This window comes from Colletotrichum jinshuiense, chromosome 1, assembly GCF_051148585.1.
Source record: "Colletotrichum jinshuiense chromosome 1, complete sequence".
Taxonomy (NCBI): Eukaryota; Fungi; Ascomycota; class Sordariomycetes; order Glomerellales; family Glomerellaceae; genus Colletotrichum; species Colletotrichum jinshuiense.
The window spans coordinates 3,748,165-3,764,261 of NC_139302.1; the positions used below are offsets into that span (position 1 = coordinate 3,748,165).

The 16,097-nt window shown below is 53.0% G+C and overlaps 2 protein-coding genes across 2 annotated transcripts; one reads left to right on the forward strand and one right to left on the reverse strand.

Annotated features, from left to right (window-relative positions):
- Positions 1–4,130: 4,130 nt before the first annotated feature.
- Positions 4,131–8,387, forward strand: EsH8_I_000948 (uncharacterized protein; the record flags this gene model as incomplete). Its single annotated transcript, XM_083268361.1, has 7 exons — positions 4,131–4,458; positions 4,510–4,968; positions 5,025–5,057; positions 5,116–6,209; positions 6,279–7,781; positions 7,843–8,241; positions 8,349–8,387. 7 exons carry the CDS (start codon positions 4,131–4,133, stop codon positions 8,385–8,387), a joined length of 3,855 nt encoding a protein of 1,284 aa, XP_083118799.1.
- Positions 8,388–10,632: 2,245 nt separating this feature from the next.
- EsH8_I_000949 (uncharacterized protein) lies at positions 10,633–12,521 on the reverse strand (the record flags this gene model as incomplete). Its single annotated transcript, XM_083268362.1, has 3 exons — positions 10,633–10,861; positions 11,930–11,949; positions 12,435–12,521. 3 exons carry the CDS (start codon positions 12,519–12,521, stop codon positions 10,633–10,635), a joined length of 336 nt encoding a protein of 111 aa, XP_083118800.1.
- Positions 12,522–16,097: the final 3,576 nt, after the last annotated feature.

The following is a 16,097-nucleotide window of genomic DNA, read 5'->3' on the forward strand; positions in this document are numbered from 1 at the left end:
ACCGGACAAGCAGTCAGTTCCTTCCTTGGATAGACGCGCCTTTTCCTGTCTTGGAGATCTCGATCTCATTTGTCGGGTTCGGAATCTGGAACGAACCAGATTCCCGCTGCTTGCAAACAGTTCAGCATTAGGAAAGGACTTGCAAATAAGCAGAAAAAAAAAGGGAAAAAAAGGGGAAGCACGGGCCTTCCTTGATGCGCCATGTGACAGCCGGCACAGGTCATGTCTGGACTCTGGACTCGACTCTGGATCTCAGCGGATACGTCCTCACGGCTACACTACCTATTGTTGGTGCAACGGTACGGCAGCGAGCGGTGCCAGGTAGTGGAGACATCAAGGTAGATATGGAATGCAACGCAATGCTGCTGGAAGGGAAGGCGGCATGGCACACAGGTGGATGGGGGGCGGCCAGGAGTCTCCGCCGCCATCAGCCCGGGAATACCACCTTGGATAGCCTTCCCATCCCATACTGGTACCTCTCGTTTACCAGTTTGCCAATCGCTGTTGTTCCGAATCTCTTGGATACACTCGGGGGTGGCATGAAAAGGAAGTCGGGAGCAGAGGACCATGTGTTTTGTCGGCTCGGTTCCCAAAACCCCAAGACCCCTATCCGTAAAGACCGAAGGGCAACTTTTGCGGAAACAGTATCCACCGCGAGAAATGCGTTGGTTTTCCCCACACCGAGCAATGAGAGAGAAAACGGCTTCTAAACCGTCCAATAGGTACCTGAGGTGACGCTAGGCCATCTTGGGGACGCTGCTGCAACTGTTCAAGCAGCCACATACTATGGTGGTATGGGTAAGTTTTTTACCCCCCTTATGTACCGATCCACATACCAATCCATCCACGTAATATGGCTGACATAATCAGCCAGCATAATCAGCCCATACAGCTGCCTAGTATCTAGTGTGTAGGCCGTCAGCCTTGATCACTGCCTCGCAACGGTCTCGCATTGAAGCCAGTAAGTCATACAGGAAGTAGTCTGGTAGAGCCTCCCACGCCTCCTTAACCCACGGCCGCAGCTGGTTGTATGTAGGCTTCTCAATACAGCCGTACTTATCCTCAATATAATCCTTCATCCAGTTCCAACACATCTCAATTGGATTAAGGTCAGGTGAATAAGGCGGCCAAGGGATGACTTGTACGCCCCTCTCGTTAAGATCCTCTAGAGTGCCTGTAGCTGAATGACTTGGAGCGCCATCTTGCATAAGGATGAGGCTATCTCCAAATTGGCTGCGACATAGCTGAATCCAACCGTGGATGATAGGGATAGTACGCTGTTGGTAAGTCTCAGCGGTTATATAGCCCCATTCCTTCTCCCAGAAGATTCCAGGCCCCTTCCGGCCACCCGAGAAGCAGCCCCAAAACATCCAACCCTGCTTGCGTTGATGCTTCTCGATAATACAAGTTGGGTCCCATTCTTCTCCCTGGCGACGAGTGATGTACTGCTTCCGATGGTGTCCGCCTGTTATCCACGTCTCGTCCGTCCAGAGAATCGATCTCCACTGCTCGGTTGTCCAGCTTACATGCTCTTGAGCCCAGGTGAGACGTCTCAATCGATTTACCTCGGAGATTGGTGGTTTCTTGCGTGCGACTCGTCGGTTGAAGCCTAAGCGACGGAGGGTTGAGCGGATTGCGTATACTCCAAAAGTAGCATTAAACAGTAGGTTGGAAAGCTCAAGAAAGGTAGCCTGACGGCCTTGCTTAGAGGAAGTGACGTACTCAACAAGCTCAGCTTCTTGTTGGGTAGTAAGCTCTCGTGGGCGACCTGAACGAGGCTTTACAGTAGCTGATTCAGCTCGTACAGCATGCTTAACCTGCCCAACTGTATAGCCTGTCTGCTTAGCTATTTCAGTTGGGCCAAGATGGGCGTCTTCATACAGCGTACGTATTCGTATACGGTCGAGCTCTGTCAGGTGCTTTGTATGGATATTCTTTGGTCGACGCTCCATAGTGGGTGGTGGTGGGTGGTGGTGATAATAGGTAGGATAAGTTGGTGAGGGGAAATGGTAAGTTGGGCACAGATGTACTGCAATGTGGGCTAGGCCAAAATCAGTATGGTGGGCGCATTGCTGCAGCCCACATGTACTTGACAGGGGTAAAAAACTTTGGCCCGGTACCATAGTACGGTAGGCACATCGGAGCACGCGCTGACAGACCGGGGTCGAAGGGGTTCCACCTCTTGGGCACCCCCCTGCTCGCCCATCCGGTGCACATCTCCCCTAACACACCGGTACCTTTATTGACCTCAGGCGCGGATACATGTGCCACAGGGACTGCGGGCGTCCAACTGATGTAAGAACAGGCCTGAGCACGAACGATGTCAGGCAAGCCAGTTCAGTCAGTGGCAACGCTCGAGATGTCCCGAAGCAATGGGTTCAGACGGTAAAATCCCCCAGACTCGGAGAAGACTCGCTCTAACCGCGTGGGCTAATATATCTCCTCTTTATTCTCGACAATATAGATTGCACATGGCAAGAAAGTGCACCGCAAGACATGCCACAGTAGCAAATCAACTGGCAGGCTGTCTATTGGCTACGCTGCCTGGGAAAAGCAAATCTCAAAGCTTGCGATTAACTCGCCGTTCTCTAGAAGAGCGAGGTGGGAGGAAAGGGGGGAGGGAGGGAGGAGTCGGATGGAGAGGGAGGGAGAGTGAAGGCGGAGGAAGAAAAGAAGAAGAGCAAGAAGAATCAGAAGAAATGATTGTACTCGGTCCGTACTGCGTGCCATACATTGTAGGGAACTAGAGCATGTCGGTGGGCGGATATGTACGTATCCTCTGCGGTGCAGGTACCAGTCGGTACTTTACCTTCCTTCTTTTCTTCCTTCAGGTCACCTCACAGAAGAAACGCAGGCTTGGGGAGAGGGGCACAACAGCAGCTTGGACCAATGCCGACAGTCGAATTTTCTTGCTCGCCCGGGACAAGGGCGCAAGAGACCACCAAGAATCCCCTTCCGGGCGTCGACGCTTGTGCTGTGTTAGGAAAGTACATTGATCGATCACCATTCGTATTTCATGTCGGCACGGGTTAAAGAGAACGAATTGCTCTGATGTAGGAGGCTCCCCCTTCCACACCTGACGGGGGGCGTCTCCATCTGCCTCGGCCCTATTCGCTGCTTTGCTCTTGGGTGCTTTTCGGCTCAGCATGTACCGTTTGGCTTGGGTTTGGCTTGGAAAGGTACTCGCGAGGCCGGACTGAACCATGCTAGCGCGCCCATCTGCTGCCCCATATCGCGTTCTCCTCGTCAGGCTCTGTCTGTAGAGTACTGCTCATGTAGCCCCAATGTACTGCTCCTCGCAGCGCACCCATACATCTACAAGCAGGGATCTCCAATGCCCATCTCAAGTACGCTACTGTTTACGGATACCACTCACTCCATTGACGTGTCCAACCAGCGACAGACAAACGACCAGCGGCAGAGAAATTCAGCGCTGCACCGCGGGGCTTTCGTCTCTCGAGGTTCGCCTCATCGACCAATCCCCCCTCCCCACCTCTCCAAGCCCCCCTCGCCTTTCCATCCCACCCCAATCCCTACATCCGCACTCCTCAATCCGCTGTGGGATCCGTCAGCCCCCTGTTAAGGCACCTCACTTCATGTTCCGCCTTATCTTCTCTTTACCTACCTACTCCAGTAGTGCTGTGCTTCGTCTGTCCACTCCGGTTTGCCCTTTTGCGACCTCTAGCCTCTAACAGCTCTCTCGGGGCGTGTCTTCTCGCTATTTGCTCGCCTCGTTGCTTTTTTATCCTCTTGCCTCAGATTATCAACCCACCAACGCCAACTCCAACACTTCCCTCCTCCCCCAACTCCTACCATATCACCTCTCCGCAAGGGAAAAAAAAAAGGGACTGTCAACGTCTCGGAAACCTCGAATCGACTAGCGCATCGGGCGAGTGAAAAGACTCTGCCCATCACCACGGTTTTCGATATTCACTTTGGTTCCAGGCCCTTGTAGAGCTAATATGCTGCCGGTTGACAACGACTCTTCTTGATCTATACCCGCCCGTCCTTTCCCATCCAACCCCAGCCTCGGCCTACCTTTTTCGACCGTCTACAACCCCACCTGATAACATCACAGGCCGCATTTTCTCTGCTCTGCTTGTTGATCCTGTTCCCGTCAAGAATCCAGGATGGTCGACGATTCAGCCTTGGCCGCCGCGGCGGCCATTGTGCAATCCCTTGCCGCCGATGGCACGACGCCCATGTCCCTCCCCTTCAAGGTCGATGCGCGAATCGAGCTCCCTGGACGTGATACCCCCGCAAAACGAAGTCTCGAGAACGAGCTCGCCAAGCTCGCTCAAAGAATCGAAAAGCTTGAGAGTCGAGCTCACCCCTCTGTAGCCTTCCCGGAAACACCCAACGAAGTTCAAGATTCACTCTTCGGCGACGATTCGGACGGCACATCGCCATCATCATCCAATAGTCGCCCTGTTCCCAGGCCCAAGTTCCAACGCGAAGGTACCGCCACAGCCGACCCAAGCCTCGCAGACAGCCCGCTGACTGACGAAGCCTTGGAAAGCTTGCAAGAGAAGGTGCTTGATCAGGAGAAAGGTATCTCTAGCGCGAGACAGGAAATAAGCAGTGTTAGCGCCCAGCTTCTCGAACAGAAGGAACTACAGGAGCAGGCTTTCTTCAAGATCGAGCAAGAAAGAGTCGCTACTTTGGAACGGGAACTATGGAAACATCAGAAGGCGAACGAGGCCTTCCAGAAGGCCCTGCGAGAGATTGGTGAGATCGTCACAGCTGTCGCGCGTGGAGATTTGTCCAAGAAGGTTCGCATGAACACAGTCGAGATGGACCCTGAAATCACAACTTTCAAACGGACAATCAACACCATGATGGATCAGCTGCAGGTTTTCTCAAGCGAAGTCTCCCGCGTCGCTCGCGAAGTCGGAACCGAAGGTTTACTCGGCGGTCAAGCTCGGATTGAAGGTGTCGACGGTACCTGGAAGGAATTGACAGACAACGGTATGCCTGGGCTGCGACCCGGCTTCTCGAGACAACATGCTAATGAACGAGGACAGTTAACGTTATGGCCCAGAACCTCACGGATCAAGGTTAGTCTCCGCAGAGCTCCCCTATTGTGTCGGGAATGAGGGCACTAACACACCTCAGTGCGGGAAATCGCATCAGTAACAACCGCTGTCGCTCATGGCGACTTGACCAAGAAAATCGAACGTCCCGCCAGAGGAGAAATTCTACAACTGCAACAAACGATCAACACCATGGTAGACCAACTACGAACATTTGCCTCCGAAGTCACTCGTGTCGCCCGTGATGTCGGAACCGAAGGTATTCTTGGAGGCCAAGCCGACGTTGAAGGGGTCAAGGGCATGTGGAACGAATTAACGGTGAACGTCAACGCCATGGCAAATAATTTAACGACACAAGTGCGAGATATTATCAAGGTAACGACAGCTGTGGCCAAGGGTGACCTGACGCAAAAGGTTCAGGCGGATTGCAGGGGCGAAATCTTTGATCTCAAGTCGACTATCAATTCCATGGTGAACCAGCTCCAGCAATTTGCCAGGGAAGTTACCAAGATTGCCAGAGAGGTCGGAACTGAGGGCAGGCTCGGTGGTCAAGCCACCGTCCACGACGTCGAGGGCACTTGGAGGGACCTCACCGAGAACGTTAACGGCATGGCCATGAATTTGACGACACAAGTGCGCGCGATTGCCAAGGTCACCACCGCTGTCGCGAACGGTGACCTCACGGAGAAGATCAGAGTACCTGTGCGAGGTGAAATTCTCGACCTCAAGAACACCATCAACACCATGGTTGACCGTCTCGGGACCTTCGCTTTCGAGGTCAGCAAAGTCGCGAGGGAAGTCGGCACTGACGGAACGCTTGGTGGGCAAGCCCAAGTCGACAACGTCGAAGGCAAATGGAAAGACCTTACCGAGAACGTCAACACTATGGCATCGAATCTCACGTTACAGGTCCGAAGCATTTCGACCGTTACCCAGGCCATTGCCAACGGCGATATGAGCCAGAAGATCGAAGTAGAGGCCCAAGGAGAAATCCGGGTCCTCAAGGAAACGATAAACAACATGGTCGACAGGCTGTCCAACTTTTGTAACGAGGTGCAGAGAGTGGCCAGAGACGTCGGCGTCGACGGAAAGATGGGCGCGCAAGCAGACCCGGCTGGGTTGAAGGGTCGCTGGCGTGAGATCACGACGGATGTCAACACCATGGCCAGCAATTTGGTAAGCGAACATCACTATGCTACACCGCACAAGTACATCAACAAGCTTTGATGCTAACCAACTGAATAGACCACCCAAGTGCGCGCGTTCTCAGATATCACCAATTTAGCCACGGATGGGGACTTCACTAAACTTGTCGAAGTTGAGGCTTCCGGCGAAATGGACGAACTAAAACGCAAGATCAACCAGATGGTTTCCAATTTGAGGGACAGTATCCAGAGGAACACACAGGCTCGTGAAGCGGCAGAGCTCGCCAACAAGACGAAGTCCGAGTTCCTGGCAAATATGTCGCACGAAATCCGCACACCCATGAACGGCATCATTGGCATGACGCAGCTGACACTGGATACGGACCTGACACAGTATCAGCGAGAGATGCTGAATATTGTCAACAGTCTTGCAAACAGTTTGCTGACTATCATCGACGATATTTTGGATTTGTCCAAGATTGAAGCTCGCAGGATGGTCATTGAGGAGATTCCGTACACGCTACGTGGAACTGTGTTCAACGCCCTAAAGACGCTTGCCGTCAAGGCGAATGAGAAGTTCCTCGATCTGACTTACCGGGTCGACAGCTCTGTGCCAGATCACGTCATTGGAGATTCATTCCGTCTTAGGCAGATCATCCTGAACCTGGTCGGAAACGCTATCAAATTCACGGAGCACGGCGAGGTCAGCCTGACCATTAAGAAGGCCGATCCAGTGGCTTGGATGTGCAACCCTGACCAGTACGCCATCGAGTTTGTCGTCACCGACACAGGTATCGGCATTGCGGCGGACAAGCTCGACCTCATTTTCGACACTTTCCAGCAAGCTGACGGTTCCATGACCAGAAAGTTCGGTGGTACTGGACTTGGCCTATCTATTTCGAAGCGCCTAGTGAAGCTCATGGGTGGTGACCTGTGGGTTAAGAGCCAACACGGTCAAGGCAGTGAGTTCCACTTTACATGCCGCGTTCGCCTGTCGGATCTCGGCGTCGAGTCCATCGAGAAGCAAATCAAGCCATACAAGGGCCACGAAGTCCTTTTCGTCGACAAGGCTCAGACCACATACGGACAACAGATTCGGGAGATGCTCTATACGATCGGCTTGAAGCCTGTCGTTGTCGAGTCGGAGAAGAACCCGTTGCTCACTGGCGTGCGAGATGCTCAGGCAATGCCGTACGACGTCATCATTGTTGACTCCATCGACACAGCCAGGAGGCTTAGGTCGGTTGATGACTTCAAATACCTGCCAATTGTTCTCCTGGCCCCGGTTGTTCATGTAAACCTCAAGTCTTGCCTGGACCTGGGTATCACCTCGTACATGACAACGCCTTGCACGGCTGTTGACCTCGGAAACGGCATGATTCCTGCTCTCGAGAACCGCGCCACGCCATCCCTCGCCGACAACACGAAGTCCTTTGAAATCCTGCTCGCTGAGGACAACCGAGTTAATCAGAGACTCGCTGTCAAGATTCTCGAGAAGTATCACCACGTGGTCACCGTCGTCGGCAATGGTCTCGAGGCGGTTGAGGCCATCAAGGAGAAGAAGTTCGATGTCATTCTTATGGATGTTCAAATGCCAATCATGGTGAGTCCCGGCATTTCTATTACTAGTCTCATCTTGAGTGCGAGCTAATCCCACCCGGTAGGGCGGCTTTGAGGCGACAGGCAAGATTCGTGAGTACGAGCGAAGCCTAGGCACGCATCGTACTCCTATCATTGCTCTGACGGCCCACGCCATGATGGGTGATCGTGAAAAATGCATCCAGGCTCAGATGGACGAGTATCTGTCCAAGCCTCTGCAACAGAACCATCTCATCCAGACCATTCTCAAGTGCGCGACCCTCGGCGGCCAGTTGCTAGAGAAGAACCGAGAGAGAGACATGGCCCAGACATCCAGAGTCAAGGCCAGCACCAACGAGCACCCTCAATCTCATCTTCGTCCACCTCTGGAAACTCGATCATTCACTTCAAAGGAGCCAATCATGGGGCCTAGTCTGGCCAGCCCATCTTTGGTCACGGCGGATCAGGAAGATCCCATCACTAGGGCACGTAATGGCCTTTCCGACTCGCGCAGCCTAACAAGCTAACTTGGTTTCTTGTTCGTGCGCGTAGCTGCTGCTGAGGTCACATAGTTCCTAACTGGGATGTGCAGGGACAGGCTCAGAAAAAACGCAAGTGGCGACCCGAGTAAACTAAACGATGGACATCGTTTTTCGATGAAATACCCAAGAAAGTTAGAAGAGCATTGATGGATACAACACCTGGACGCCGTTGCCTTATCGTTTTATCCGGCATCTCACACTATCTACACGCAATACGGCACGGCTCCTAGCAGCGGAAGGCATTTCCAGACAAAGAGGCACTTTTCGAGTTTCGTTACAAAGGCGGGGGTGTTTGTACTGCTCAATCAAGCACACGAAAGAAAGCAGTAAGCCTGTCACGCCAAATCTTAAGACGGGGGGGATATGCACACAGATGAGAAATTGGGGGTTATGGGGCCGTTGGGAGTTTTCACTTTTGTTTCCATGTCTTTTATCAAGGGGCAAGGAAGGGCAGGTGTCGCGTCGCCCAAATTCCCCGCTATCTCGTTAACCTTCATTGTAGTTTTACTTTTTCAGTACTAGGGCAATGAGTGAGAGGGTGCCATTTGCTCAGCCAGGGTATTTACTGGCTGTTGACTATGGTTCCCTCTCATATCGGAGCGACGTCGGCAACGACAGTGGTCGCAGCCATTGGCTTTGGAGAGGCTATGAGGCTTGTCAGAAGCGAGCAACTGCTTCGCCCGTTCGAGGACTGTCGACGAGATGGGCAGTGGGAAGCAGGTTCCCGTATCTTGATGGCAGGCATCGGAAGTAAACAACAGGGAGATATGACTTGTGTTTTTTTCTTTCTCCTTGGATTAGGTTACCAGCAACAAGGGCGTCAGATAGGGAGGGGGCAGAGACTATTAAATCATTGATATCAATCAAGCCTGGCCGTTTGGCAAGGCTGAATACCCGAACTTAACCAGTTCTCCCTACATTGTATTCATATGATTATTTGTCTTGTTGGTGTCTGCCTGCCGCCCTCGCATGAGCATGAGTGTGTGCATTTGTGGCAAGGCAGGCTTTCGTTTTTCAAAGTGTCATGAGAAGAGAGTCAGTTCTCTCTTCATCGTCGATCGTCTTCTTCCACGACACCATCGTCTCTTGGTTCTCGTAGAGCCTTGGCTGAAAGAGATGACCCTTGCGTGCTGCCGTCTCTAGCCAGCATGTCATTCCAAGGGGGGGGGGGGGTTGTTCCTGACAGCGGCCCCCTTTTAGGAGAGAGATAGAGCGAGATAGAGAGAGAGGGCGTGTGTATTGGACAGCACCTTGTGAGGGAGAGAACAAAGTTCGCAATGCATATTGGAGGTCCGCCCGCCATATCTCTGGCCGATGCGGCCCGCCCCATCTGGATCTGTTCGCCTCCTTCTGTTTGCGGCGTCCCCCCTCGAGGAACTCATCACCCATGGAAACCATCAGAAATCAAACACACACGGGGGGGGGGGCTGTGGGTTGGTAGATGGGTGGGCGCAATGCGACCCCATGCTGCGGCAGGCAAACTGGCTGTCGTATATACCGAGTCAGAAATGTGGGCTTATTCGTCGTCGCCCGTGTGCCGTTGAGACGAGGCTCACAGACGATGAGATTCGGCATTTCTTTTTCTTTTCTTTTGGCTGCTGTTGTGTGCCAGAAGCCGTTCGTTCCACTGGATCCGGCCTCCTTCCCTCTTGTGATTGTCATAAATGAGACTCTGATCCGGACGGCAAACTGGCAACTCGTTCAACTGTGGGCACTTTGGGGGGAAGGAGAACATGCTCCGGACATCGGCAACTATAGTCTTGATCGCAGCTGGTGTAAGCGAGGAGAGGGGTTGGACGTCCAGACAAATTCGTTGATGTTAAGGGTTTCCGAGGTTGGATCTGCAGGTCCCAAATACAATAAGCGGGTGGCAAACGTTGCCAAGAACCCTAGGCCTTCCCTTCCGCCTCCAACTGCTAGTCACCCCTTCCAATTCCCGCCATAATCACACTCCGTCTATCTCGCAGCAACCCGACAAAAGAAAGAAATGATGCCTCATCCCAAACGAGTCGAGTACTGACTTGAAGCGACGCGACCCGGTCGTGGAGAATACGCCTTTGATAGGTCGGGCCGGGGCAAGGGAACCGTTAAAGGAGGGATCGGCTTAGCCTCTCACCTCAGCTCAGGAAAGATCTTCGCCATGCGACAAACAGAAGATATCGCCACCGCAGAGGATTCTTTGCAGACCCAACGTTTACTCCTTCCCAGTACCGCAAAAATAATAACAAAATCGCGACGCGATGGGAGTGGACAAGCTCAGCCAATGCCGGATCCTTTCCTGCAACCATTTCCCCCAACCCGACCCATATCAATCTCTCCAATAGGCAAGTTCATCTAAGTCTTCTTGGACGCTTTGGCAGGATCAGAACCCTCGTTCTCATTCTGCCCATCAGCAGCTCCGTTGTGAGCTGCACCATCTTGGTTCTTCAAGTTGTCGTCCTGCGGCACCGCGGTGCCGTCTTTCGGCGACCCCTCGGCGACCTCGAAAGCGGCTAGTAGGGCGTCTAATCTGCTCTCCAGGTTTGTCAGGTTAGCCTCGAGGGCGGTGGCTGCCTGCTCGCCTCTGTATGCAATTCTTGGTTAGTCTGGGGTTTGAACTTCCGCGTGGAGAAAAGCGGTCACGAGGATGCATCTCGATAGGTAAAGAAACATGGGAATCTGTCTTTTCGGTCTGGCCGCTTGACTAGACCCAAGCCGGCAGAGAGGGGAAGGGTATATGTGTCGGCGTTTAGCAATGCTGCTGCTGAGCATTGATTTGGGAAAGGGGCCCTGAATGTCGCATAGGCCACGGATTGAGACTGGTATGGGAGCACAAGCCCGGGCGTGTGACGTTGGGACCATGTTCGCCCCCAAGCGCTGTGGAAGGGTCTGGACCGGAGGGAGGGTCTAGAACTTAAGTCATCGAGATGGCTTTTCCTGCGGGAGCGGTAACCGAGTGTCATCGTGTCACAAGCGGCTTGTAGCACCAGATTGGACATTGCCGGACCGCAGCCCATGCCCCCCTTTTCGAAATAAAATCGGTTGTCTCGCTCCGATGCGCTGTCCATGACGGTGCATCACGGTATATAGCGGTCAGAAGTGCCAGACCACGCAATTGTGTTCATAGCTCCCTCGGTTGAATGAGACTTGAGGAATTGCACGACTGGATCGTTGATGATTGAGAGCAACAAAAAAAAAACCCCCCCCTTGGGATAGGCGCTCGACTCGAACCCGAGTCCGAAAAAGAGACACCAGCCAGCGCCAACGACCGAAGGGCTGAGGACGCCATCCTTGAAAGAAAGAAACCAATAAAAAACAAAAAGAGGGCGATGGGATATCCGGCGCTGTCTTGACCAGGAACGGAATGATGCGCGCTGGTGCTGCTGGTGCGCAACGCAATGATGCCAAGGGGAATTTGGGCATGCGCTGCTCCAAATCGCGTTCCTCGGGGGCTGCAGCTTCGGAGGCAGCTCCGGGTTTGCAGACATGCCATTCTCAACATTGTGGTAAGGGAAGAGGGGCGCTCTAATGTCTCACGCCCGGGGGGTGGGGTGCGTGTGCAGAGGGTGCTGGTATTTGCCCTCTCAGGTGAGAGGCGCGGGGAGGGGAGAGGAAACGGATGGAAAAATGCTCATCGAATGGGCGTGCGTACCTTAGGAGATCTTTGTATGCCTAGAACGCGCCCCAAACGTGGTCAGCCCTGGAAAAGTTACGGAGGGGGGTTCTTCCATATCGCACCACCCCTTCTGCCCTCCGACTTCTGTCTGTCGCAACTACGCATACAGCATGCACATTGAGTCCCCAACCGCTCTCTGTCTCGCTGCAGGACCGCCTGGACACAACGTTCGGTGCTGGACCCCACCACAGCGCCCACCCAGCGCAGGGGAGGGTCCAGACCGCTCCAGTTCCATTGGACGGGGGCTGTTAAGAGCCAACGAGCGTGCCAGAGACGGATGGAGCATAAGTGTGCAAAGATAGCCGGGGCGTAGGCGGAGCGTGCGTGCGGAATGGGAAGTCGAAGAGAAAATGGGTTGAGAGGATAAAAGGCAGCCAGGGGTCGCGGTCGAGGCAGATAATCTGCGCCAGCGTGATCCGCTGGTTCTTCCCCCCCTGGCTCCGCCGGAGTTCCAAACAGCGTGCAGATACGGAAAACATACCTGGGCGATGTTATCCACCGGCGAGTCGCCATCGGACCTGGTCGTTGTCGACGAGGTAGACTTGGGCTCCTGAGACGCTGGGGCCATATTCGGAGACGATGACGGGGGGACGAATCGAAGGGGTCGGAAAGTAAAAAATAGCTGGAAAAATTGGGAGACAATGGCCTGATCTGGGGGTCTCGATGGAGGAGCCGCCCTCTTTTTTTCTTATCCTGTATCCTTTCCTGCCTTTTCGAGGGTGTGTTGTAAGTGTGTCGTAATGTGGGAAATGCGGATACTTTTTTCTTCAGTGCTCGATGTCGAAAAAGCCGGAGTGAGATATTTGGCAGGCTAGGGCGGGAGCTTGTTAGAAATCGATCTTGGCTCTATATCTTCTTCCTTTTGCCTTTCTCTTTGGTGGTCCAGGAGGCTACTAGGGTGACCTAAAGTCGGAGATGCCGAGCGAAGGGCGAAATTCGGTGTCGCAACAGGGTCTAGTAATGCTGATGTCCAGGATGGATTGAATGGGATTTTGTAGGGTCTCGGGGGTTTGTTGAAGGCTGGTGGCAGAATTGCGTTGTTGCCCAAACCCCTCCTCCCTCACTTCCCAAAACAATAGGACACGGGAGCGGCAGGGGTGTTACTTACGTAATGGGCAAACACGGCAGAGGTTTGCTAAGGATTACCGCCCTAAGCACGCTGCAACAGGCAGCGGACAGTCATACCCAGTGGGGGCAGCCCCCACGTGCTGTAGGTGGCTGTTTTGGCAGGGAGTCTGAGGAATATGTATGGGAAACCCATTATTCCCGGCATCACCAATAAGTGGCCCAGATCGTCTAGTTGGTTAGGATGATACGTTGTGGTTCTTCTATACAGCGATCCGTGTTGACGGCGGTTCGAATCCGCCTCTGGGCACTCCATTCTTTTGGATTTTCTTTTTATAATTGTATTTGTTACATGTTGATCTTTCAGGCTTCATTGGGCTCTTTCCGTACCACCTCGGGAAGTATTCGTGTCTGTTGTCAATGTGCTTCTCTGAGCAAATAGAGTCCGTTTGGCCCGCATACCTGTATCCGCGATGACTCGTCGATCGTGGGGACAGATTCATTCACAAATTGGGCATGGGATAGGAAGGGTTTCAAAGTATCGCGGCCTGTTCGGCCGACTTAATCTTAGCACCTGACTCTCCTGGGCGATCCCCCATTCGGCAGATGGTCGATGGGTGTTATCCCACATGGGCCAAATTTGTGAGAAAAGTATGACTAGGCTTAAGCTGTTGACCAAGATCTGATGCTTTCACATCCCTGGAAACCGGATGGAAGACTGCGACTATAGAATATCGACAGTGCGACCACCTTCACACACTAATTTTTGTACTATGCGGTTTCTTGTTATGTACCATAATAATGAGGTATCAGTAGGGCAAGAAGAAAGGCATGGCGAATCCAGAATTACGTCTAGTTGAACGCGGTATTGCCGGTACAGCTATGATGGTAACTACAGTCTCAAGGTACTTCACTCACACTTCGGGCCTGGCTGGGTCACCCCACTTGGTCGAGTGGGGCACTGGAAACTCTCAACCCTCCGCCTTCCAGGAAACACTGGCTTTTCTTGGGTTTGTTTCCCTTGGGGTGGTTTTTTCCCGATGCCGCACCGCAACTCCAGATTTCGACGATTAACCCCCTCGACACTCAGATCGGACTCTTGCTGAGTCTGATCAAGGACAATGAGATCAGATCCCAAACAACGCTCATGGGGATCCCGCCCCTTCTGGCGCACTGACGTCCAATTTTCCCGTGGTCAATTGGTGGCATTTGCTGAATCTCGATGACCTGGAATGGGCGTTCGCGATCGAGATGTTGGAATTCACCGTAAGATACGGTTTTCGTCGGCGAGATTTTTGCAAGCCAAGGAGTTGCGTCTGCCGTCAGCATTCAACACCCGGCACCAGATTCTGCTGCACGTTGTGGTCGTCTGCGCCGTCCACGATTGTTATCTTTATTGTCTCGGCATGGCTCAGTCATCACGCGCAAATGTCGATGATTTTTGTGCATAGTATGTACAGTTGTGGTGTCTGGCTTCCTCGTCCCATTCTCTCACACACATAGTCTCCGTTTCGCTCGGTGCTTACAGAAGCCGACCACTCGCCTAAGTCGCCTCGGCCTTCTGGCAGCCCGATATCTTCCATCTTTTGACGAAACTGTGGCTTACGAACGCCTTGCCGTTGCCTCTTACCCAGCATCAGTTGGCGTGGGCATCGCGAAAGAAAGAAAAAAGAAAAAAAAAGAAAAAGGACTCGTAGTCTCCAGTGAATGGTTGGTTCCCGCAAACTTCACGCCGCATCGAATCTACGTCAAGGCGGGAAGCCCATATTTGGATGGATGCTGAGTCGGGTGTGACTAGCGTATAGACGCTCTGTGACGCTACTTTTTGCGAGGGGGCTAGTACTGCGTAGCTCGTTCCGCTGCGAAACCCGGTGCCGTCCATTGGAAGACATCAATAGGTCGACACCCTCCCTCGGTCGTCCAGGAAGTGTGCATACCTACTACCTATCCATCAGTGAAATCTGAGTGGCGGTTGCGTTCGGCTGCCTGGTTCAAGCGTTCCCTCATCGTTCGCTCTGAAAGCCCAGAACAATTCGCTGTTCACTGATTCTCTTCAATGAGCAAGAGCCTACGGCAACGAAAATGTATGCATAATGAGCACAATTATGATGAGTTGCCTCAGCCTACAAAGGAAATTGGTGCTTCCGTCAGACATGTCCGCTGTTCCGCTCCTGTCTCCTCCTAAACGGAGACGAATTGACAGGTCATGGTTGATCCGTCAACGCTCCATTGTCATCGTCAAGACCGAGCGTAGCCGTGGATATTTTGTGCTGGTCTGGTGGGCTATGTTCTTGACTACTATCCATGATCCATGAGGTGGGCAGGCCTGGGCAGGTCTGGGCAGTCAGGCAAGTTGGACACAAACTAGCAACGCCGTGTTGGTCTCTAGCCTAGGTTTGCGATTCAACTCCGTTAAACGATTGCGGTATTCATGTCCTCCGCCCACTCCCTTGGCGAAAGTGCACGTGTATGTATATCTGTATGTTTTGCTTGTAGTCATTTGCCTGGGGTTATTGTCCGGCTTGGTTGAGATGGCCCCGGTTCCAGAACGCTCTGATGGGCTGTGGAGACGGCATAGTCTGGAAACAAAGTGCATGTCATCTCAGCCTCACTATGTGACAAAATGCCATCGCAGCCGAATGCGCAATCTCCAGTTCTTGATGTCTTTTGTTCTCCGCCCCTTCGCCACTCAACGAATTTCTTAGTCGAACGGGGCGGCATTCAGTCGTTTGCCAGGTTCGCCGATGGCGAACTTGCCACTCGCCTCAGGCAATAGTAGCACACGCATGGAGTGCCATCAGTCATCGTATTGCAATATCCGATCCGTTTGTCGGTCCGGTGATATCAACGGCGAAAGCACCTGCAAAGCCCTCTTCGGTCTTTGCTCAGGGGAATTTCGTATTCAATGGTGGCATATGCAGCTGCTTCATGGACCGATTTATAGATCGCTGGTCGCCGAAACGTTAGCGTGTCATCTGCGTGGTTACACACAACCACTCAGTTCCCGCAGTAAGGCTTCTGCAATCCGAACAAGTCCAAGACGCAGTTATTACGGCGTCCTCGACGCCGTCCGTTGTCT